This window comes from Mycetomoellerius zeteki, unplaced genomic scaffold, assembly GCF_001594055.1.
Source record: "Mycetomoellerius zeteki isolate Tzet28-1 unplaced genomic scaffold, Tzet1.0 scaffold64, whole genome shotgun sequence".
In the NCBI taxonomy this organism is placed as follows: Eukaryota; Metazoa; Arthropoda; class Insecta; order Hymenoptera; family Formicidae; genus Mycetomoellerius; species Mycetomoellerius zeteki.
In genome coordinates this window covers 258,901-285,179 of record NW_017257654.1, presented here as the reverse complement: position 1 = coordinate 285,179, position 26,279 = coordinate 258,901, and the positions used below count along the sequence as shown (strand labels likewise).

The window sequence follows — 26,279 nt, the reverse complement described above, 5'->3', positions numbered from 1 at the left end:
CTATTCACGTAACCGACGTAGCTTCGTAATTGGATTGTTGTAACATTTCAGTCCGATCTATTGTATTCATATCAGATTAAGAAATGGGACTATCTTATTATCTATCATGGGGATCTAATTTATATAAACTCAATTACGTTTTATTGTTGCGAAATTCAACGATATATACAAAAAGCTGCACAATTATAAAAAAAATAATTGCAGATTGTACGACATAAAAGAATCGAATATTACATGATTTATATAGGAATAAATACTATAGAATAAGTAAATTACTAGTCAAATTACATTTTTCTTTTAACACAAGTAGATGACATTTGAAATAGTGAAGGCGAGATTTATTTTGAGACAAGTACAAGATTTCCTTATCTCGAAATGAACCTTTCCTTCATTATTTCAAACGTTATCTACTTATATTATTCATTAAAAAGTTGAATAAACGAGGAGACATTCAACATCTCTGCACTGAATACTAAATGATATTCATATGTATCTTTTTTTTTTCTTTTTACAATTCAGTGCGATATTGGTCTCCGAGTTTTAAGGAAATAGTTCAAAAGAACAGAAATAATGTATTCTTTTTGTATATATATTATTTCGTTCTCTGGTAATAGCGGTGCAAGTGATGTCGGAGGATCGTGCATATATTCGGACGTTCCTATTCAGACGTGTGCTGTCTAATTTTGTATTCTCTTTTCTTGCTATATTACGTAATTCCGGTTCTTATCGTTGTATAAAACTAGGTTGACTACGAAACCACGAGAAATGGGACGTATAATCGTCCTATTTCGCGTGGTTTCGTCAAAGAGAGAATCTTTTCGTTACTCATTGCAGCATCTCGCTATCATATCATTATCATATTACATGTAAAAAGTTTTTAAATCATTCTCTGAATGTTGAAATATATAACTTTATATGATGACTTCCTATTATGACGTCGTATTATTTTTTTAACTGCTGAGTCGTTTTCCAATCCATTCACTTTCCTCTGTGAACAAAATTAACGCGAATATAAATTGCGGCTAATGCTCGAATGTCCTGAACTGGGTTGCATCATGTACAAAGCTGTGTAATTAATGACAGAGGAAATAATGTATCTAACCGTGCTCAAGTAAAGCCGCGCTTGTATTACATACTTTAATCCAGACTCATAAAGCTTTGCGGCGACCATCGGCGGGGGCCATACTTTAGAACATCAAACGCGCTAGGCAATCATTCTCCTTTGAGTTTAAAAAATATGAAGCCTTTGTGATTGATGCAACCCTCGACTTCAGCCTGATTCCATCGCATGTTGTTTCATTACCTCGATTAAAGCTCGTCGTAAATCCTTGACTAATATTCTCTGTCCAAAAACGCGATTTTCGGCTGTCCTACGCATTCATTAATCTTGTTTGTACAGTTTTGTATCGGTGCAGCAATAATAATGGTGAAAGGGGAAGAGAATAATTACGCATGAGAGAGTTATTAAAACTTTTTTATCTTCTCTTATCCTTCTTTTTTTGCGCAATTATCCTACCGCGTGAAACATTTTTATGACCCGACTAGTCTCACGAAGAAAGTTGGAGTTGCTTCTAAAACAAAATTTACGTTAAATTATGAAATAATTTTGATATACAATATAAAGAAGAAGTAATTCTTTATATGTTAAAGTTATTCGTAATTTAACGTAAAAATCGTAGATATAATTTAATTTTAAAAAATCTAACAAAGAGTTGAAGAAGACGAGAGATGCATATTTAACATTTCACAATTTCAAACGTGATTATTGTCGATTATTGGCTATTCGTCGTATTCCACAGCCAATTTACATCTACTTGTCCAGATGCAAATGATATACAATGCGCGGCTAATGGAACTTGAATTTCATGGGCACGCGCGTGATCTTTTGATTTATAATTAATCAAAATCAAATTCCGCAATCATATAGTTTAGCATAAGTGGAATATATATTAAAAAACCTTTCATTTCAAATCCTTTCGTACTCTTACAGAAAATTAATACTGAAAGATAGCGATTAATTACTTATTTTGGGTATTAAAAGCATTTTTGTATTATAGTATTTTTAATCCGATTGCAATCTGAATAATTTTTGGTCTAAGTAAAATTTCATTCTTTTTTTTTCAAAATTATAAAGGAGGATGAAGTCCGGTAACCTCTTTCAAAACATCTTAATACACTATTATAGTGTAATAAAGATATTGAAAAATAACCTTGAATTTTTCGTTTATTATTGTGTGAATTTTTTTACATTTTTTAAAAGTCCTGAATAATAAAAAAAAACTTGGGCTGAATAGAGAGGAGTAAAAATACGTTGAAGACAGAAATTTAATATTCCAAGTAAGTAATTAATCATATCTGTATTAAATTGGCCAGTATTAAATCGGATTTTGTAAAAAAATCAGATCTATATACGATAAAAGCCATTGAAATATTTTCCAAAGATTACGGAAGTTGTAACAAGAAAGTTTTAATCAATACTGATTAATAAAATCCTTTTTTCATCTCTCTCTCACATTAACCATTCTGCAATTAAAGTCAAACTAAAGTTTAATGATGAGTTTTAGAATCTCTATTGCGATGTTCTAGCAATGTTCTAGCGATTTTCGTAAAATCTCAAGAATAAAAGAATATCTTTATATAGAATATTTTTAGAATATCTAATAATAATTAATGAGAATAATACAGGAGTTACGGTTGTATCTAATGAGTTTTCAAGAGAACAAGATGCAAGAGTGACATCAAATTCGATCGTATCTTATGGCCTTTTGACAATCCTTTGGCGTATATACGATTTCATGTAGACAAATGACTGCATTTCCAGTCATTATTTATTGATAATAAACCTCAATTGTATAGCTCCTGCGAAGCAGATAAGAGAAAAGGATAACAGGAAAATAAACGAATTGAACAAGCCAAATTGATTCCTACCTCGAGTAATTTATCTTTCAAATTTAAAGAAATACTATAATACAATCTCTTATGTGCAAGCATATATTTGTTTCTATATTATTAAAAATCGCATATATTTTTATTAATTTAATTCAGAAATCAATTTTGATGTAAATATCAATTATTTAGAAATTTATAAATCAAATTTAATCAATTTTATCAAATTTAATCAATTTTAATTTACAGACACTTTAATAAACTTACATTATCCAAATGTGAGACATAACGACTTTTTTTTAAATAATATTTAGTGTTTGCATAATTTATATATTTCAGACATTTTAATTAATTCGATATTAATTGAATTTCTAGAGAAGTTTTCCCCACAGTAGAACAAACCTTTGCAATTGCATTTTCGAGAAACCCTTAGGAATACATCGCGATAGTTATAGCAACAAGGAAGCGGTAGAAAGAGACGATGATAAGCAGCTTGCAGGAGGTTTTTAGGCAAACAGGTCGTCAGGGTGATCTTATACACGATATCCTCGTCGCACTGTGCAAGCTCGCTCTCACCTTCGCGGCACGGAAACGTCAAGGATCTGCCATTTCGGAGATCTGTCAGACGACAGAACGGTAACTCGGAACGAGATGAAGAAAAAAGGCAAGCGGTTGGCTACGTTGCGCGAGAGGGTGGCCGTCTCTGGGAAAACAGGGTTGGGCACAGGGTGGTGAGGACGCATGCGTCGGACCCGGCCGTCGGGGGCTGTCGTGTCGCTCTCTGTCGTCGGTTACGCCAGTCGTCGTGACGACTTCGAGCCGTCGTTGTCGAGAACGTCGTGTTTTCAAATCGTCCGCCGCGCGCCCACGCACCCTGCCGAATTTTCTCTTTCTCTCTCTACTCTCTTCCTCCATCTTTCTCTTTCCTTCTTTCTCTCTCTCTCTCTCTCTCTCTCGTATTTCACTTCTTCCCGTCATACTCTCCGCCGTATTCACTCACTCGTTCGCTGCTGCGCGCGCGCGCGCGCGCGCGCCAGTCGAGAATGTCGCGGCGCTTGTACCGCACTTCAAATCGCTGGCAACTTCGCGCCGCGGGTGTCGTCGGCCGCGATCATCGTCGCGGATGAGCATTTCCGTGTGTGTGCCCGGCAACGTCCGATGGGGGATCGTACGCGGGTGATGTTGCGCGATTCGCGCGGTGGTGCGACGGAGTGATCTACGCGCCGGGGCCGTATATATAGTATAAATCGCGTCCTTTGCGACCGCCGAAATCGGTCGGCGCGGACTTGGACAGGTGCGCGAGAGTGACCGCGGCACCCCTCCTACCACCGTGTTATCACCGTCGGCTGCGCGCGACCACCCCCTCGGAGGTGTTCCATGATTGCACTCCGCGTCGCGACAAGTGGATGGGTCTCGACACCTTGGATCGCCTGATATCGCAAGTGAGTGTAATAGATAAGTGTAGTAAAGGAGAGAAAGAGGGAAAAAAGGGAGAGAAACTGCGAGTGAAAATTCGATTAATATTTAAATCAAGGTGCATTTTAAGCACTGGAATTTTCAGTCTTGTTGCATTAATTGGAATTTTGGTAGATTTAACTCGGAGAGTTACGGATTAGACATTTATAGTAAAATCTATCAAACGTTTTAATCGAGCGTTCCAGAAATTTTATTAGGATAATTAGAATTCTTATTCATATGAACAAAATTTGTTTTGTTCGTACTTATTCGTACAACAAAAATAGAATTTTTTTCAATGAGAGTTTTCCTCTCCAAACAGAACAATGGATCACTGTATCAGCAAAATGACATTAAAATAAACCGTGATTGATCAAAAAGTGACTTTTAATGATCATTTTGGAGCCATTTTGATATTACAATGGTTTTCTATACTGTTTACACGGAAAGAAGCATTTTGCTAAAATATTAAAAAATATAATTAAATACAGATCTGAAAATTAGTTTTGTTGGACCATTAAAATAATTGTATAGAATGCTTAAACTGATTACTAGAATGTCAAAATTTTTTGCAGCATTGTTCATGAAATTTCTATGTAATTATCTTGATAGTCTAGCAAAATTACTTTTAGATCTGCATGTCCAGCTAAATGTTTTTATCAGCAAAGTTATTCTTTCTGTGTAGGTCTGTATGATGAATATGCAGTTTGCAATAATAGAGTGAAATCAGAGATTTGTATTTATCGAACAAGAATATGATTGCGGAGAACGTACCGTTCCGTTTTATTACGAACGCGTATCTGTTTCAAGGGAATACGATTAACACACATGAGGTACTTCTGTTAAATTTTATGAAAACAGGAGGCTGATAGTTTTATCGTAAAGCTGATACGTTCGAATACGAAGCAGGATCATTCAGGAACTCTGCTTGGAATATCCAGAATTGAATATTATGCACTGTTTCTTCTGTGAAGGAAATGAAAGACCGAAAGATTATGTATTGGACGTATTGCACCGAATCGATACCGTATTTCCGTAACATATGGTATGCAGTGGAAATGGAATAGTTTAAAATACAAATCTGTTATCCAGATAAATCGTAGTCAGATAGATTGCAGTCGTATGAATACGCCAAGTTTTTCAATGAACGAGAAACTTTTTCAAAAGTGTACGACAAGTAACGATATTTTTCTCTTCAGGGAATTTTTCTTTCAGACCGATATTTCCTCCGCTCGTTCGTACGGTCAAATCCGTAACTTTGAGTAATTTCAAGACGATTCCGTAATGTCGTAGGTAGCGATCAGTATGCATAGGGTGTTTTACACTGAGAGAAAAAGATGGTTGTAGTTGCCATAACTATAATTTAACTATAACTTAAAGTCATTTCCCATGTAAGTAGAATTTGGATTAATATCTAAAATTAAGATGCTTTTTAAGAATTATCCATTGTACGATTAATATGTATTATTATATAATTATACAATTTTTGGTACATTGAAAAAAATTTCTGGTTGAAAATGGACGAATCAGAATTTTCTGATTAAATTTATTAGAATTCTAGTTGAGATAACAGGAATTCTGGTTGATATAATATTTCTGGTAAAATCTACTAGAATTCTCATTTTTACCAGAATAATTATATCAATCAGAATTCTAATTATCTCAACTAGAATTCTAATAGATTTAACCAGAAAATTCTGATTCGTCCATTTTCCACCAGAATTACTGTTTAATCCAACCAGATCATTTTTCTCAGTGTAGAATAAATATAATTATTATTACTATTATGATGTAGGATAAATATAATTATTTATACTATTATAACAAAAATAACTATTATACAAATGGATTATACTATACAAATGGAGCTCTATCGTATATCCACCACAATTATTATTTTACATTGCAATTATAATCAGAAATATCAAATACACATATTTTCCTTTCACAATCAATACATGTATAACATCTCCGGTAGATAACGCTTGATTATATAACAAATTTTATGTTCTGACAATGACTATAAAATAATAAAATTGATATAAATTAATATAATACGTAATTATTATAAATAAAATATGACGTAATAATTATAATTTTATTATTGCAGTTACATAATAGAATTTTACATTAATAAGATCATTTATTTATAATAATTATATTTACATTCGCCGAATAGTCGGCGACATGTAGCAAAAGTTAAAATGCCATAAGTTGTGATATAAAAGGAATCGTCTGCATAAACTCGGCCGGACAGTGACTCGTTGCAATGTGATATCGCCGGCAGTTTAACACCGTTGTACTTTAGTTGTTGCAGTTCGCGCGACTACAACGTCATTTCCTTTTTCCGCCTAACACTGGGTTGTCTACGTAACTCCATTAGACAAGTAAACAGGATTGTGTGCATAACGGGCTCCATAGTACTTTTCACGGTGTTATACTGAAAACACGCACGGAGATCATCGCGCCTTTCGCTCTTGCGCGCGACGTAAGAGGAAATATATTGCTGCAACGTCTGTCTACTCTGCCAGTTCGCATCTTTGTCGATATATCGCGTGACGTAAAACCGTCGACGTCTCTTCCGTTTATTCAGATCCGCGCATATTGAAAAATATACTGAGTAAACGGAATAAGTGCAGACAATGTGAGAAAATGAGACAATAGGAAAACCTTGGACATATTTAATTTAACACGAGACCTTTTATTTTTTTCTATTTTCCTTCCGAGGGATCTCTCCTCATTTTATTTCTATTTTTTCTTCGTGTAGAACCTTCATGTCGCATCCTCTGTATATTTGACGTTTTAGTATCGGATTACTATCCTATACTAGTTCGTTTACAAGCTACATCCAGGGAAAACATGTAGCTTATTAGGGAAGAGCTACCGCACGTACGGTTTATTGATTATTCAGTCAATTCTTGTTGTTCGCTTTAGGCGAATTATGCTAATTAGTTTGCTCAGTAGCGAATCGTCGCGTCATAAAACACGCTCATCGCGCTAGGAATAACTTTATCTCTCCTTTCTCTTTATCTCCTCGTTTATCTTTTCCTGCAATATTTTTCGTCCTATTTTAGAAGATACTGATCAGTTCACGCATTACGCATTATAACATTTCGAGGGAAAGTTGAAACGTTCATCTTAATATTTGCGACGGTGCTCGAGATTTTCTCACGATTTGTCATATTTTTATCTATTTTTGTTAATTATTGCGAATTTTTCATCTAATTAGACAACGGCGGATCGAATGCAAATAATGAGTATATCATATTGATAATTAAAGTAACTATCCAAAACAGAAAGACATGTAACGATAATATGAACATGACATTAAAATGGATTGTGATCGAGAAATGACTTTTAATGATTTGAAATCAATGACTTTTTGTTCTGCTTGCACAGAAAAAAGACTATTCTTAAATTAACTATATATAAGCAAAAATATTGTGATTTTGCTTCAAAGATATTAATTTTGATTTGATTAAATTTGTTTTGATGCAAGTATTACTTTGCACTCAATTCAAGACTTGCTCAATTAAAAATCTTATATGAATACAAATTCAATCAAATCAAAACTAAACTCTTTAAAGCAAGATTACAAAATTTTTGTTTATACATGAGTATATTATGGTTGATTTAAGAATAGTCTTTTTTACTGTGTGGGGAGCTTACTATTAGATTCATTAATAGATTGCATTATATCGAATTGCAATACACGATATTGAAAGTATTCTAAAAATATTCTGTTCTGTGGTAATCAATATTCATATTCTTTGTGCATTTATACCATTTGAAGGTTTCGTATTATATCTATGCGGTATAAATACATTTGTTACAGTGGAATGCTTCAAGTCTGATACGTGCGTCCATGACGCAGTTCGGTACGATAAGTAAATTCATTACGCTTCGGAAAATTCCGTGTTACACGAATAACATCATGGAAAAAGAAAAGCGGCAAGTTCATGATAACGAAGCGTCGAAGACCGGTTAGAGGGCTAATTTTATTATCGAGAACAGTCAATAAATTATGTTCTCATTCCATATTACGATTAACTCCTTCCTGTCATTAATTCAGTCGATCGCCTTTTAAAGCATCACGGAAAAAATATTAACTGCCACAGCTAAAAATTAGGTATGGCAGCTAAATAATTCAGCATTATATGGACACCTAACGTCTATGAGGTCTAATTTCCATTAGCTGTGAGGCCTAAATATTATCATTGTAACAGACAAGCATTTTGCTATTCGATGTATTGATCATTGCAGCAAACGTTTTCTGTGTAACAGACAATTTGGTAGCAAGTACAGTTTCAATAAACCATATTTAACTGTGGTAGACAATTTTCTTTTATATATATCCGATAACTGTGACAACTAATTTCATATTGCTAAATAAATTGATCTGTAACAGACATGCATATTTTGCTATCACGTCCTTATATTAGCTACAGTAGCAAATTCTTTGTAGGCATGTATTAGCAAATTCATAGCTATAGTAGCTAATGCAATTTCGGCTAATCAGAATTAGCTGTAAATCAGAAACATTTTTTTCCGTGATATTATTGACTTTTCTCCGTTATTTTATGCTCACTTATTGTAATTGATACAGCTTTCTTGATTATTATAATGTATCAAAAGATATACTTTATCGAAAAGCTTAAAAATTGTGATGAGATAAAGAATGACAGATCTTAATTACTTAAATTTTTTGTTTAATTTATTTAAAATACACGGTTTTGCTGAAGTATCTAAAAATTTAGCTAGATACAAATCTTAAAACAATTTTGTTGAATTATCAAAATAATTATGTAGAGGACGTTCAAACAGGGATTGTTAGAATGTCAAAATTTTGCATCAATGTCATTTTTTTGCATCATCGTGCTTGAAATTTCTATGTAACTACTTTAATGGCTCAACAAAATTATTTTCAGATTTGTATCTGACTAAATTTTTAGATACTTCAGCAAAATCGTTCTTTTCGTGGACGAGTGAAACATAATATTTAATAAGGCAATGTATACCTAATTGTAATTATTCGAGCTAAAATGTACTATCCAAAGAATTTTAATTTAGTTTCTACAATAACATCATAGATCTCGAAATTAGTCACTTCAATTTTCAGTCAGATGAATCGAACGATGGGACTTTTCAGCCGAGAAATTGAAATTTGACTGGGCTTAATCCGTGGTGATCGAAGGAAGGGATTTTATCGACAGTAATGGAAGGACATACGAGATTTGAGTAAATAATTTGCAAGATTAGAATTGGAAAGAGAAAGCGTGTTAAATGAAGATAATCGTCCAAGTTTCAGAACATTTCGCGCATAGTGGAGCGCCGCTGAAAGCTCCTCCACAAAGAGAAGCTTTCAGCGGCGTTTATATTACGTTGATTACTGAAGCGCATGGGTTCGCATGACGGACGATAAAATTTTGCCGTCACTCGACGGACTGGCTCTCCGTACTAAGAATATCTAATATCGATTAACCTTGCGATCCGTATACGTGAGAACGTTCCTGTAGTACCTATTTTTTACTACGTAATTAAATACCTGATCCTCCCATGCTGCTACGGGATTCCGCTTAATACTAATGATATAATTATACTACATATTACAAGGCATGGCCACGGAGAATAGGTATCAAGGATGTCTTCATGGTTTCCTTTGAGGAATCCATATCAATGTTTACGTATGCACACACACATGTCAAGATATAGATACATGTACTATTCACAGAAGATCAAAGACTAGTATGAATTGTAGATCAAAAACGTAAAACGATTGAGTGAAATATTCTTCAATCTATTATATTTCATCTGCCATTTTTTTATTAAAAAAGTATTGTTATTACCCGCTAATGAGATTTAGTTTTGTTATTTTAAAATTTTACAAATATTTTACACAATAAAATTTTATTGCTTTTTTATTACTTTTATTGTTTATTTTTCTATTTATTTAAATTATATAGAATTTCTATTCTAAGTTGATTTTGAATTTTTTCTCTTTTTTATTATTTATATATTGTTTTTTACATTCCGATTTCATAATAATTGACATTTTGTTAATTCATTAAGTAATTACATCCTTTCGCTTATGATTAATTTAATAACATTATATGCAACTGCGTAATTCAATCATACTCAATTTAGATTGTTTTAAACTGTATAATTTTGTTTTATTTGCAATAAACAGAGAGAGAGAGAGAGAGAGAGAGGAAGAGAGAGAGAGAAAATTATTGAATTTAGAATAGTTAAGCACACATGTAAAGTCTAAAAAATTCATGACATTCCATATCATATTTATTTGTACATCGTATAGTCTCATTCGAAAGCATAACAGCTGAACGTTAAATATCATACATCATGCATTGTTCGAATCCGAGATTACTTCTGGCAAATAAATTGAGCGCGTGCAGTGCAACACATCGGATTGTAATCGATATAGTAGCTTACGCTTTTCACTGAAATAATATAATCGCTTGACCGTTTCATATTCTCGTTAAATTTCGTCGTGCGATCTAATATCGATAGCACATCGTGTTTTAAAATTTATATTTCAACGAGAAGTGGGCAAAAGAATTTGAATTTTCCACTTATCTTATAAAATTAAAACTCTGCCTTTTTAAGAAAGAAGATAAGAATCCTACTTTAATTAAAATTTTAATGAATTTGTGCGATGTAAAAATTTTTATCTTTGATCACACATATCCTTGTTAGATTTTATCTAAGAGGTATATATTATTTCTTAAAAAAAATTTCTTCATTGCTGTCTTCATGATATTTCGACACAATTCTGATCCGCGAGACCAAGACGCCACAGAATCGTCGCGTGTAGTCTTCTTGTGGCGCAGATGGCACATTCCAGATTCAATTGGATGACAAAAGGCACATTTACGGACAATACGTGTCACTGAGCTGCAGAATAGCTCTCCCCTTTTGATGTACCACTGGCGATTAAGTACCCTAATCTCACTGACATCGTTCACCACTGACAATGCTCGTGTGGTGTCATCAGGATTGAGTCGAAGCCTTTATAAGTCCTGGGCACTTTTAATCGAAATAACATAGCTTTAATAAACGGACATATATGATAATTCGATTAAAACAGATAGTGCGCATTACAATTACGTTAAATATGCATTATAATTCAATATAGTTGCATTTATATTTTGCTTCAGACTATAAAAGGATTTCGAAATTAATATCGTAAAGAAATGTTATCGTTAAGAAATGTAAGTTGTGAATAAGAAAAATTTCCTTCCAGTAAGGAAACGAATAATATTCTGAGGAATAGAATAATGCAGCACAATCTTTTCGTTGAATTTTTGTCTCACAGTAGAATTTTTTCTTTCGCTTTTACGCTTTATCGTGAAATCTAGACACATTGCATTTTCTGTAATATAGATATATCATAATCCGATCCTGCTGATTTGAGTTATGACGTCGCGAACAGCGGACAAAATAAATGGTACCTGGTGGCGCATCCCTTTGCGGCCAGTGCCAAAAAGAGATGCTAAGCTGAGAAATAGGGGGATCATCAGAAATCCCTCGAGTATGGCATAATGGATCAATTGAGAAAATATTCTGCGAGACAGAAATATATCTCTTTTTCTTCAAAATATAAAATCTGTAGATAATATAGAACAATTGTGCGCGCGCAATGTAATTATAATTAAATAAGCATAATAGAATAATCAGCCATATTAATAACGATAACTTTAAAATCTCCTTTACAGCGCATTACATACATCAATTAATATTTCATAATCGAATTGATTAGAAGGAAACTATATTCTACAATTTCCTCTCTTTCTCTCTCTAGACGGTATAATAGAATAATTGAATCTAATGATTGAGCAGTGTCTGTTAAATTCGCTGGTTAAATTTGCGTTCTAGTCAATCTCCAATAGCCGCATATAAAGTTACGGTAACAAGAGGTAGCGATTGGCTGTGTCAAATAAATTTAATTTGTTTTGGAGAGCCATACACCGTCACGCGAACGATACAAAGTGATGATGCTATTTTTGAAATACGTTTCCCATTTCTTAGCCAAATTATTACACACACATCCACACTCGTGAAATATTTTTGCTTTAATAATATGGTTGTTTTATTTAATATTTATTAAAATTACTGAATTTGTTTTTTCTTTTAATTTATTATTTTAATTTGTTTTTAATTTTATTATTATAACATTTCTTTTCCATTTCGTAAAATTCGCTCTATTACTGCAATGTCTAATTTGAAGCGATAAATAAAGTTTGATTCATTCGTGCGACAACCAGGTTTATTGTAGTGCGATAGCGAAACATATTCCTATTGCTATGTAAGAAAGTTATTTTCCACTGACATGACCTTTATTATTCAGATAGTTCATCCCTCATTGTCTTAAAATTAAACCGACACTATCTTTCTACGCTAACAATGCTTGCCCTCGAAGCGACTTGAATTACGGCATAGCGACTGGCCAGAGCGGATAAATGGTACCTGATCCTACTTGTCATGATGCAAACTAGGGTCTAGAAATGGCGGATCTTTAGACAAAGAGAAGCTAATGGTGCATCGATCTGGCATTTTACTGGGCAAAAGAGAGCAAGAGAGAGAGAGAGAGAAAACCGTTCATTACTATCCGAGAATAACATCCTTTATTCAAAAATAGTAGCCAAATTCAATGTAAAAAGAAATGAATCTAAATCTTGAGTTAGCTTTATAAAATTAGCACTCAATTTTCAGCACCTTAGTACAATTGATAAAATTCTAATTTATCTTCGAAGAATTACAAGATATGTTACAAGAAAAATTCTGACAATTAAGTGTAAAAATAGAGATCTGAAAATATAGTCTCTATCTATATTTTCGTTATCTCTCATAATCTTTTTACTTTAATCAGAATCTCGATTAAAAATCTCTAATAATTTCTTTAATAATTTTCAACAAAATTCTTAAAATACCATCCGGAATTCTTGAAAAGATTACTGTAACTCTTAGCGACAGTGTCAGTATCGTTATACCGTTGTCGATACGTAAATATTATATAGGGTAACTCTGGTATATACGCCGCACCTATTAAAAACTTAATTTATTAAGTATTATTTACTATGTTTAAAGTAAACGAATTATATCAGTAAAAACTTTGTATCGTCTACTACTATGAAAAAAATATTAGAAATCCGAAATATTTATTTGTCGTATTAAAAAATGAACTTTTTGAAACTCTTGCATTTTTGCCGTATATCCCATAGGGGTGGAATATATGGCTACTCATAGGAGGAGGGGGGGGATGTACGGCTCATGAAAAATTTACAAATAATGCTTATAAATGAGTCGTAAAATGACACAATAACTTATAAAATGCGTTTATAAAGTTTTATTAAGAAATAAGAATGATAAATATGTATATGAAATAATAAATAATAATTACAATCTTCCTATGTATATTACAAGTGTTATGACATGAGGTATATATTTCATATAATGCGTTTATTGCATTTAGCGTACTGAATTCAATCTGCGCATTTTGTATGCTTTGGACATAAATCCCACCCGCTAAAAATGCCGTATATCCCAAATAGGTGGGATATACAAGACAACCAACTAAACAAAGAATACGAAAGCAAAGTACTTGTATCTTGCTATACAACATGCTTTACTATTCCTCTACACGTATGTATCACGAAATAACCACTAAGTTTTTTACACGCCCTACAATAATCGTTTAATGTAGATTATAATTTATGATGGCGCTACTTATTACAGTGATAAATCGATTCAACTCACAATAATTTCATTAATATTAACAATAAGAAGCTGAAATCATAACATAATATGATATAAAGGATGAACTAATATGATATAAAGGCATATAACAGAGTAGTTGCGGGAAAATTACCCCTTCTATTGTTTTTTTGACTTCCGCGTAAATCCCAGCGTGGCGTATTTGTCGGAGTTACCCTATATGGTGAAAAAGTTGCTGCGTAACAACATAACGATATCGAACTGTCGTTAAAAGTTACAGAATCGGAATATAAATCTGTAAAAAAAAATTTTATTTTATTCTCCAAAAGTTACAAATTTCCATCTAAAAAATAAATAATTGTCGGAATTCTTTTATTTTTGTTTGTGGTTTGAATATTGATCGCAAAAATTTTTTTCCCATAATAATAACGATATCGCTGATAGCACACATAACTTGATGATCAATCGTGAAAATACATTTATTCAGAATATATTCAAAAAACGTTGTATAATAACATTTTAATTTCCACATTTTTATGGCAACAATTTACATTTTTTATGCTCTTCTATATTGTATGTGTTGTATACGGTTTATTGAGATTACAATTTTAAAAAACACGTAAACAACGTACGTAAAATGTTGCGGCATTTGATTATTCTTTGAGCTAGTATTACTATATTTGTGATGCAATATAGTTCGCTAAGCGTAGTTACGAGTTTCAAAAAGAGTTTTTGACGAGCGGGGCGAAGAAAGAGAAAACGGACACGGTGCAAGCTGTTTCGCGAGAAACTTTTGAATTATTTCTTCGCCATTTCTTCGACTGCGCGGAAGGCACGTCGCAACGGGATATTATATTCCATAAGACTTTGTCTTATGATGAGGAAGAGGGGAAGTTCTCCCCTATCTTTAACATCGTTTCCGTCGACAGGAGAATACGTCGACGAGTTCGTTTCGTAGAGAAAGTTGTGGTCGGCAGTGCGCAGATCGGATAACGACATTGTTGGTAATGGGGTCCGCAACGACACAGAAAATACGAGTCTAAAATCCTCTTTTCCTATTTCGACAACTGATTGTCGCTGCTCTGCGTTTATCACACGGTAGCGCGTTTTCTGCACCGTTTCGTAAACGGCCAATTGATGTACATCTCATATAAAGAGATTACAGCTTATCCTTGGTCTCAAACAAAGTAATATTCAAAACATTTCACATGCTATTTTATATAAAAAAAAATCCAGACGGGAAAAAGAAATTTTATGAATTTAGGTTGTTAACTTCTCCCTTTTTGTTTCTGTAATTTTTTCCATTTTTATTTTTTCTAACAGTCTGCAATTGAGGGAAACGTGACGTAAACACAAAGGTGTTGTACAATAAAGTTGGAATGTACACGATTCAGAAATTGTTCCAATTGTTTTTCAGATATTTTTGTAAAAGCACTATGTTTACGATTGTAACGAGTGTGCACAAAAGAAAGGCGATAACAAGATCTTTTTATATCATAAAAGGCTTACATGTTTTGATACGTGAGAGTTTGGTCGAAATATTTTATATTACGCAGGCATTTATTATATTATAAAACAAACATTAATTTAGAATTCTGTTTTTCATTAATTGCCTTCAATAATTGGATTACTCGGACTAACGTATTTTGCGCTGGTGTATTTAAGAGAATCTATAAAGGATGAGTTCTCTATCCTCTTAAAACCACATGAGCTTCCGGAATTATAAGTACCACATTTCCGCATAATGTCGGCCATTAATGCTAACATAATTTTCATAATCTTGCAGGTACCGACGATCCCATGAATTAGTTACTTGCTACATTAAGAAAGGAAGAGGAGCCATCCGGCATATGCGAGTCGACATACGATGCACTCGTGAATCATCCCCTGTCATTATGTAACGGTGAATTTCCCCGTTTCCGTCGGTGCATACGCCAAGTGCAGTTGAAATTGCCTGAAATCGCGCCGAGAGAGAGTTCGCAGATTCATGGAATCGTGATCAGGTAAGGATGATTTTGATGTGTCGTTGCGCACCGAAAAGGAACCGCCACGAAATTTATACGTCAGGACCGGAAATACGTGCCAATCTGGCCCGGTATCTAGGACGGTAATGTAACTGTCATAGGAATATGATAGGAAATTTCCGTCAAAAATGAGATCGGATTTCGCGAAATCGAGCGTGCAACATTTTCCGAGATACACTCGTGTCAACTAGAGTGCACAATGATAAGCGATTGAAGGAATTGGCGAGTTACCGATGTAACATTATTTAAAGCCTGTTTAACAGGATATTATTCATTTAATTGAAAGCTGAGTAATTCAAAAACTCTCAACAATATTAAATTTTATAACGTTATTTATTAATTAGATAATTATACACAATGTGTTTCGCACAGTGTTGCAAATTTTAATTATTCTCCAGACTCCAATTAATATTATACAGTATCACCACAGAGCACAATTGCTAGGATTTCAGAGGATAATTAAAATTTATAAAAAATCCTATCTTATAAAGTAAAAATTTTCACATGTGTGAAAATATAAAAAATTATAATAATTTTAAATTATGATAATTTTTGCAAGCGATTAAAGTTGAGCAACAGGATTGTCAAGCTAAGGTCTGTAATTGTTTTGTATATTTATTGATTTGTTATAAGACGTTATAGATTGAATGAATCGTATAGCTTCATGCGACACACACACATACACTTCGTATTATTTTTTATATGAAAGAACATTCACAAATACCTACGTTACACATTTCGTCACGAGATTGGCCTTGGTGTTTGTATTGTAGCGCACGAAAGGACGGAAAGTGGCTACGTTTACGCTGTGCATTTAGGCCGCGGCCTATACAATGGCTACTTTTATATCGTGCATTTAAGCCGTGGCCTATACAATAGATGTCCTTGTTTATTCTGATTAGATTAAACAAAGACACCTATCGTATAGTTCGCGGACTAAGCGCATGGTGTAAACGTAGCCAAATAGACGTCTTTGTTTATCCTGTATTAAAAAAAATATATAATAAATAAAGACACCTATCGTATAGGTCGCGGACTAAGCCCACGGTGTAAACGTAGCCACTGACTACGTTTACACCGTGCATTTAGGCCGCAGCCTATACAATAGATGTCCTTGTTTATCCTGTAGGTTAAAGTAGTCACTAATAGAGCAAATGGATAATCCGGCGCGATCCGCTCCGTATATATAACGTCTCATTACCACTTGAAACGTGATCACGAGAGATACTTAGAAAGCTCTTCCCAAATGCGACGGTTCTGTTAATGTACAGATATAATACAGTATAATATCAGCGTACGTAATTAACTCTCGTGCTTAGCTATTCATATGCATGTTAAGACGACGACTATTTATCGAAACGTATGATTTATTTGAATTGAAACGACAGCGAATGAGAATTACAAATTATTACTTTATTGTAATATCGGTGGATTAATTATTGGAATTTTGAATACATTCTATAACGTGCTTTGAATTTTTCGCCAAATGAAATGTAATTTGCGTATTCTCTCATTTCGAGAACACACTAGTTAGAAAAATAGTATCTCGATTTTGTAATTTTTAACGATATCTTTATATTGTCATTTCGCGCAGAAATTATATATGGTAAAAAAGCTGCTCAACGACAATGTAACGATACTGAACTGTCGATAAAAGTTACAGAATCGGGATACGGCTTGAGTAATTCAAGCTACGCAAATATGATGTATTGATCGTTTGGCAATAATTAATTCGAAATGTAAAGTACAGAATGTTTTTGTCGTGAATCTATTTCATAAAACGTTAAATATTCGAAATTTGTGTTGTTTCTTGCGGCGTACTACGCGCGTACGCAAAGGTCAACGGCATCAACGCGCGACTAGCGCGACGTATTGTCATTCAGTCGATGAGACTCGAACGAGCGAGTAGCGGCATAAGCCGCTCTGCGTATCGCGGAACTATTCATTGAAGTGTGATAATTCGTATTATTACCTCGCAAACACAATAGAGTAGTAAGCTTTAAGTCTTAAGAAATTGACCAATCTCTCTCTCTCTCTCTCTCTCATAGTCGATTATTTTTCTCACATTCGACTGTGATTGATCAATTTCTTAAGGCTTAAGGCTTCATACTGTATTGTATTCGCGGACTTAGCCGATGTATTAAGTTAACGATTTTACGATTCGTTGATGATCGTATGTTTGTTCTGATAATTTGTAAGATTTGCGATTCATAGTGGTAGTGTGACGCCTTTCGCGTCATTTTCCCATCCCAACGTTACTTACAATAAAAATTGCATGTCGCATGTGACTGACGTCGGAAGTGTGCAAAATGCCGTGTAATTCTTTTATTCTTGTAATTAATATGCGCGATTATAATAAACTATTTTTTCGCGAGTGTTGTGTCGTACAAGTGCGAGAAAATCTGAAAGGAGGAAGAGACCTGGAAGGCATCGGACGACAGAGCACAGCAAAATGGGATAAATAATTCATTTAATTCCTTGATCTTCTTGATATCTATATGTAAGAAATTGGCCAACAAATCAGTACTACATAAGAGAAAATTAATAATAATTAATATATTAACAACTTGCAATTACGGGCCTTAGCGACCAAGAATGTTGTTCAACTTGTCCACATCGAAAAACATCGTAATTTTTCAACGTATCAGAATTTTAATTAATATCCTAATTTCAACTTCTAAAGTATTTTACGACGTTTGTAGGGTACTCTGTAGAAATTGACGTTTCTATAATTCTATAATATTTACGTGTAAATGCTACCATTTCACATGCATTGTTGTGTATATATGTACGAGCTATTTTATTCATTTATTACACGAGCACGTGCATTTCGTTCAACGTTCCACGATGTATTCACTCTTTACATCGCATGTGGGTCAAGTGTAAGCTGTCAATATTTCGCTTTCTGCGTTTTAGCTGCAGTGTGTTGACTCTCTACAGCGCGGGATTTCCTTTTTCATTCCTGTGCATTTTGAATATTGACTTTCTACTATGAATCTTATTTTCACTCTCCTTTCAATGGAACCTTTCAATTTTATCTTAAAGCGTTTTCTCTCAAAAATTATACCTATTATAGAACAAGAGAGGATACAGTTATAACCAGACTAAGCTTTTTATTTCTGTAGAACTCGTTCGCGAAGAATATGACAGAATCTATGAATTCCCGTAAGATTCTTTGATCCTTTTACGAGGACGACACCATAAGTATACGATGCAAGAACTATAATGTTCCGTAAAATCCGTGTGCGGCAAAAGAAATAATAACGTCAACATAAGCTTACAATAGGGTAGCATTGCGCCCCAACGTCCTTTTATGCTCCATATATTTTGTGGTGCATCCGCCTATATCCTGTTTATACATTATGCTTTAGCGAAAGTCGAAACCATCTTACCTCGTATAGATATTTATATCTTATCGAAGATATTTCTACCGTGACTTAAGACTCGAATAATTTCTTGAATCCACTTTAGACCCCGGTAAAAAATTTTTCATGAATTAGTATGTATAAATATGTATAAACATATATAAATATTCATAAACATGTATAATCATATACCTATATATGAAATATGTCCATATATGTTCATACATCCCTCTTTATTTTATAAAATTACTTTTTAGTGTAATAGAAATAATAATAGTAATATAAAAACATAAATATAATTAAAGGGATAATTTTCCGCATTATTCGTTTTAGAAAAAAAAACAAGTTTTGTAAAAACATTGCTCATACGCAATTATGCATACTTTTATATATAATTATACATAAGTAATTTTTTTACATTTCTTCAAACTTGATTTTTTCGAAAACAAATTGTATGAAAATTACTCTTTCAATTTTTTAAAATCTTTTCACATTACTATTATTATTTCTGTTACACTAAAAAGTAATTTTACAAAAGAAAGAGAGATGAACATGTATGGACACATTTCATATATAATTATACATATGAATATTTGTGTACGTTTATACATATTTATACAGTTTCATGCATGAACAATTTTTTACCGGACAATCTATAATTCATTAGAATTCAGGATAGTATTCTGGTTATCATTTTATATCTAATATAATATGAAAAATATTTAAAAAATTAAAATACATACATGTCAAAATATGTATCCTTATAAAAATCTAATACTTTAATATTGAAAGACAGTAATTACCTATTTTAAGTATTAAAAAGCACTGTTGTTCAATACTTTTAGTACTCTAAATGAGCAATTAATTACTGTCTTTCATTAATAAATTGGCTAATATATTAAATTTCTGTAAGAGTATGTATACATCAAAATATATGACATATGAAATTGTATAAATAGAATTCTGTCTTGACATACGATATAAATTTTAGATCGTCTATGATTTTACGATTGATTACATTTGTCGAAAAAGTGCGTGCACCCAATTTCTCTAAAAGTTGAAATATTCAATCTCTTATAAATATTTAATATCTATTGATAAAAAGGATATAAATTTATACCTGAAAGAAATACAATTTCGGCTACATCTTTTACTATTTATTACTACTGTTTTCATTATCTTATTGCCTCCAAAGTATTGCGCGTAGGTTTTTCATCGACTAAATTCGCAGTGACTCGTGATAATGCAATGGTTCTAACGGCAAACACAATTTGGAGGCATGATGACGTTTTAACTACCATATAACGGAAGCAATGAGCATAACGCTCCTTGCACGAAATATACATATATATATGTATATATATACCTATATATATATATCGGGTGGGAAGGTCTCATTGCTTTGCTAGTAAACCAACTTCCCCATTCCGTCAACAGTGTTACAATGAATGCTCGTGCGATGCGCTACGGGGCGAATTTAATAATTGCACGAATCCCTCCATCTTTGTTAGGGCTCTGTGTAGCACAACGAGGCGTTAATTACTTCCACCATTACCATTTCAGATTGAGTCGCGGACTGAATGCTGGGTCTCATTTTACTCGCGCAATCTTTCTTATGAATAATTTTGCATTTGTTGTTAAGTCCAATGAGCTTTTTCGCCATACAATTTTAAATAGCGCAGAAGATAAGAATAGAGAGAGAGAGAGAGAGAGAGAGAGAGAGAGAGAGAGGTGATATGAGACAATAGAGTAACTCCGGCAAATATGCCGCGCTGGGATTTACGCCGCAGAAGTCAGAAAAAAATAAAAGAAGTGGGGATAATTTTCCCGTAACTACTCTGTTACATGCCTTTATGTTATATTAGTATTGTATTATGATTTCATATTGTTAATATTTTTCTTATTGTTAATATTAATGAAATTATTGCGAGTTGAATCGATTTGTCACTGTAATAAGTAGCGCCATAATAAATTATAATCTACATAAAATGATTACTGTAGGGCGTGTAAAAAACTTAGTAATTATTTCGTGATACATACGTGTAGAGGAATAGTAAAGTTGTTATATAGCAAAATACAAGTGCTTTGCTTTCGTATTCTTTGTTTAGTTTGTTGTCTTATATATCCCACCTGTTTGGGTTATACGACATTTTTAGCGGGTGGGATTTATGCCCAAAGCTTACAAAGTGCGCAGATTGAAGTACATTAAATGCAATCAACGCATTACATATAATATGTACTTTATGTCGTAACACTTGTAATGTATGTAGAAAGATTGTAATTATTATTTATTACTTCATGTACATGTTTATCATTCTTATTCCTTACTAAAATTTTATAAACGCATTTTATAAGTTATTGTGTCATCTTACGTCTTACGTATAAGCATTATTTGTAAATTTTTCATGAACCGTACATACCCCCCCTCCCTCCTCCCCCTATGAGTAGTCCACCCCTGTGGGATATACGGCAAAAATGTAAGAGTTTCAAAAAGTTTATTTTTTAATATGAAAAACAAATATTTCGGATTTCTAATATTTTTTTCATAGTAGTCGACAGTACAAAGTTTTTACTGATATAGTTAATTTACTTTAAACATAGTAAATAATACTTAATAAATTAAGTTTTTGATGCGGCGTATATACTGGAGAGTTACACTAATTTAAATACACAAAGAAATTGGTGTGAAATAAAAATCGAAGTGTTATGTTAATAGTCGTAAATTTATGTAGGTCACGACATATCCAAAATTGTTATAAATTTTTTTAAAAAAAGATCCAACTATTAAACTGGCGTCACTACGCTCAAAATATTTCTACAGTCCCTTCTATATATTTGTTGATATAACTCCAAGGGCATGAGATCCAGCATCCGGATCTTCATCCTAATTATGAATGGCGTCATTCGTTCGGACTCAAGTAGGGGAGACGAGCACGAATCATACTCTTTCTCGCTCACTCTCGTTCCCGTTCTCCTTTTCTCGTTAGACGGTCCCCACATATTATGCAGTGGTACGCGATATGCCGGCGTTTATAAAATGTGGGCCACTTCAGTACGCGGATCGTCGATGCGCGGATCGCATTACTCGAAGCCGAAGTTTTTTTCGACGATGATCGAGCTCGTCGTTTTTCAGCATTCGGCTGTCAGGCTGTTTCGATGGTGCCGTTGGCTGCTTTATTACCTTTACGCGAACGTATCGAATCTCGGTGAGTGCGTGTAATTTAAAGTGATCGATTCTTTTCCGAAAATTCGGAAAAGAAGAAGAAATGTTTCATCGCTATATTAAAAAAAATTTTGTACAATCAAGAGTTTATCCGAAATAATTACGAAATAATTATGGCTAATATTTGAATACAGATATGGCTAATAATTATGATTTCATTATCCATTTTAGTACAAATATAGATAATAATTACGATTACACTATTATCGTTTGATAACCTTATTTCGCGATCATTGCCGAGAACATTGATAAGAACAGAAGTATGATACAGTTTGTATAATTTAACACATTTTTGTGATAATTTTTTGTATACAATTAGTCATTTTTACAATAAGAAATTATCGTTTTAAATATTTTTTATGTACTTTAAAAAATTTAAGTAAAATAAAATTTGATAGTATATGTATCTTCCATCATGCTTCTGTATCGTGGTATTTGACATTTTCTGATATGAAAAATGACTACTATGTTTTTTTCGCTAAGAGATATTACATGTTGCATCAGATTCGACCTCTCGCAAGATAACATTTTCTATTTTTAAAATACTAAAAGGATTAAGCTCTTAAAGAGTTAGAGTTTATAATCAATAGAACTAATACCACAGTAGGTTTTTTCTTTTAGCGTCTATTAAATTGAAAATACGTCTATTAAATCGATAGAGATAGCTTTATTGAAAAAAACGACTTACTTTACATATGTTGTCTCGCGTTTACCACTAACATTGTCGTTAACGTAAAGAAGACTCGTCGTACTTAAACTACGAAGCTATTGCATGGTTGAAGCTAGCCATCTGTCTCTGACTCGCGTGCATGTAGAAACTGGGCCGTCATTTCCCTTCGTGTTCAAACGCGCTTCCGCATGCCTCTTGAGACTGCTTCGTGCTTCAAGAGACGACGCTGTTTGATGCAGTTTGCTGAAAACACACTCGACGTGACATTATGGCGTGGACAATATGTCGCGTTGGAATGGAAACGGAAATAGATTCGAAGTGGCTTCGTCGGTGGAGAGCAAACCTTATAACTATCGCATTATAGATACAGCATCGTGCGATTTTCACCGCATATTGCTCGGTCTCTAAAAAAAATTTACGATTATAGTGCTTCTGCTACATTAGTCGAAGTTACATTTTCTTTGCCATTTGTTCGCTATTATTGTTGCAGTTTGTAATATCCGAGTTACATCGGAGTCTTCTATTTATTTACGGAGTATAAAGAGTATTTAATGTTCTAGTCTTTTTGCAAGTAAAATGATAATTACATAACTTTCTATACAAATTGATGCGAGAGATTACGCTACTCTAAATACTTAAAATAAAATTGGAATTTTAAAACTTACTACGAGAGTTTCAGCTAGACAGCTGACACTGTATTTGAAATTCAAAAAGTACTATGTTGTAGTATGGCTGCATATTGTAAATATTATTCCGTGGTATATGATTATAAAAAATATTAATATACTCAAAAGTGATATACTTTTGAATTTATTTTTTATTCTTTTTGTTCTTCTATGAAATTTAGCAATATTTTTCTGTCACGCTAACGTAACACGAATGGCATAAATATGTAAATCTCTTTTGTAAGACTTAATTCTTTCATGTGTGATATTGTCGGATCGTTACTTTAAATTATAACGCGGGAATAGGTTTGCGAGAGTGATGTGTGAAACGAAGCAGGTCACAGCACCGCGCGTGTTGATAAAAACTCGGTTGAACTCCCAAGGTGTCGAGAGTTAACGCACAAATTAATAACGCCCGCTGTAAATCTAACCTGTCAACGTCGAATTGTCTGAATTGTCCACAATGAAAGATTTCCGGCGTAAGTATACTGCGATGTGTGACCGACGAGAAACAAGTTTTCACGATTTCACGTTACACCCTTCTGACAGCATTAACATAAACAGAACGCTTCAGCTTTATTTGACATCTCTATCATTATGCCTTTTAATCCTGTTCTTTGTTTGTAGAAAGCGAATCGATTTTAACGCGCGTCAAAATCATAATTGAGTATCATTAGAGAATCGTCTTTTTATCTCGATTTTCACAAATCGACGAAAATACTAAATAATATGTAAGAAGCAGTGATTGAGTAAGACGATTTTTATCAATAATTTTTTGTCATTGTCGCGAATACGTTGATACACTTGCAAGTGCATCACATCCAGAGAAAGGTTTCTTCGATTTAAAGAAAAAAAGATTTTCTCTGCCGCAGCTAATCTTAGTTTGTTATAATATATTTGCTGTCGTAACTATAAATTTATAAACTACAGCGAAATGGTTTGCTGTTGCTGCTATAATATAGATATCACAGCTAAGACATTAGCTATGATACCTATATTTTAGCTGTCCACATTTTACCTGCCATTTAGTTCTCACATGCAGTTTTTAGTTACGACAGCTACTTTTTTTTCGTGAATGTTTCTTTGTTATACGGTTAAAAAAAAAATTTCTTTGATTTGAACGTCATTTCTTTGATTTAAACATTATTTTTTTAAATCAAATAAATTTTTTTATAAAAATAAAATAAATTTAATAAATTAAATAAAAAAATTTAAATAAAAAAATTTATTTGATTTAAAAAAATAATGTTTAAATCAAAGAAATGACGTTCAAATCAAAGAAATTGTTTCTTTAACCGTTTAGCAAAGTAACATTTCTTTGAATTGAAGAAACCTTTCTCTAGGTGCATAGCAATCGCTCTCTTTGATTAGCAAATCTGCTCTACGCGCAATTAACCGCTCCATGAGCCGCGTAACGCCATCGATAGGTAAATCGAAAACAATTGGAAACAATTCGAACTCTACTCATCCGAGCGACATCAAAAGCTTGTCGATTAACTGCATTTCGTTCTCTGCTCGCGCGTCGCGGCTTTAGGTCCTAGTGAGGCCAGGAAAGAGCATTCAATTCACTATGACGGCACAGGACGATTGAGGATCGTATTCGAGGGGGTCAATGGAAAAAAATCTAATTCATCGGGATTATTGCTCCGTGAATCTTTAATTGAATAAGAAAAATTCAAGGAAAAGCTTTAGATTTCCTTGATTTTATTGTAACAAAGAGCGCGATTGGCAATTTTGAAACCGGTGTGAACCTGGCGCCCAACTTTATCAAAATTAAAAATTAATACCGTAGGGCGTTTGTACTTCGTTTGTACCCGTTTGTACCTACCTTATTTTCGTTTGTACCTCAAACAGTTAAACAAAAAATGAAATACAAAAAATGGCCAGCGCCCAAGTTTAATATTTTTTAATTTCATTTATGCCATTCGAAAGAGAATCGTTTGTACCCGTTTGTACCTCCCTTACTTTCGTTTGTACCTCAAAGGGTTCGGAGATACAGCGCTTTTCAATTTTTGCACAAGCCCTATATAGCTAACTTTGCCAATTTTCAAGATATCGAAACGGGACCAACGGCATTCGAAAGAGAATCGTTTGTACCCGTTTGTACCTCCCTCACTTTCGTTTGTACCTCGAAGGGTTCGGAGATACCGCGCTTTTCAATTCTTGCACAAGCCCTATATAGCTAACTTTGCCAATTTTCAAGATATCGAAACGGGACCAACGGCATTCGAAAGAGAATCGTTTGTACCCGTTTGTACCTCC

General features: G+C 33.4%; 1 protein-coding gene across 1 annotated transcript in view; it reads left to right on the top strand.

Moving 5' to 3' along the window:
- The first annotated feature begins 22,526 nt into the window (after positions 1-22,526).
- Positions 22,527-26,279, top strand: part of Liprin-gamma (liprin protein kazrin) — a 131,340-nt gene continuing 127,587 nt past the window's right edge. Inside the window, exon 1 of the mRNA XM_018457568.1 lies at positions 22,527-22,665. Coding sequence (XP_018313070.1) covers positions 22,527-22,665 — 139 coding nt within the window. The remainder of the gene's footprint in view (positions 22,666-26,279) is intronic.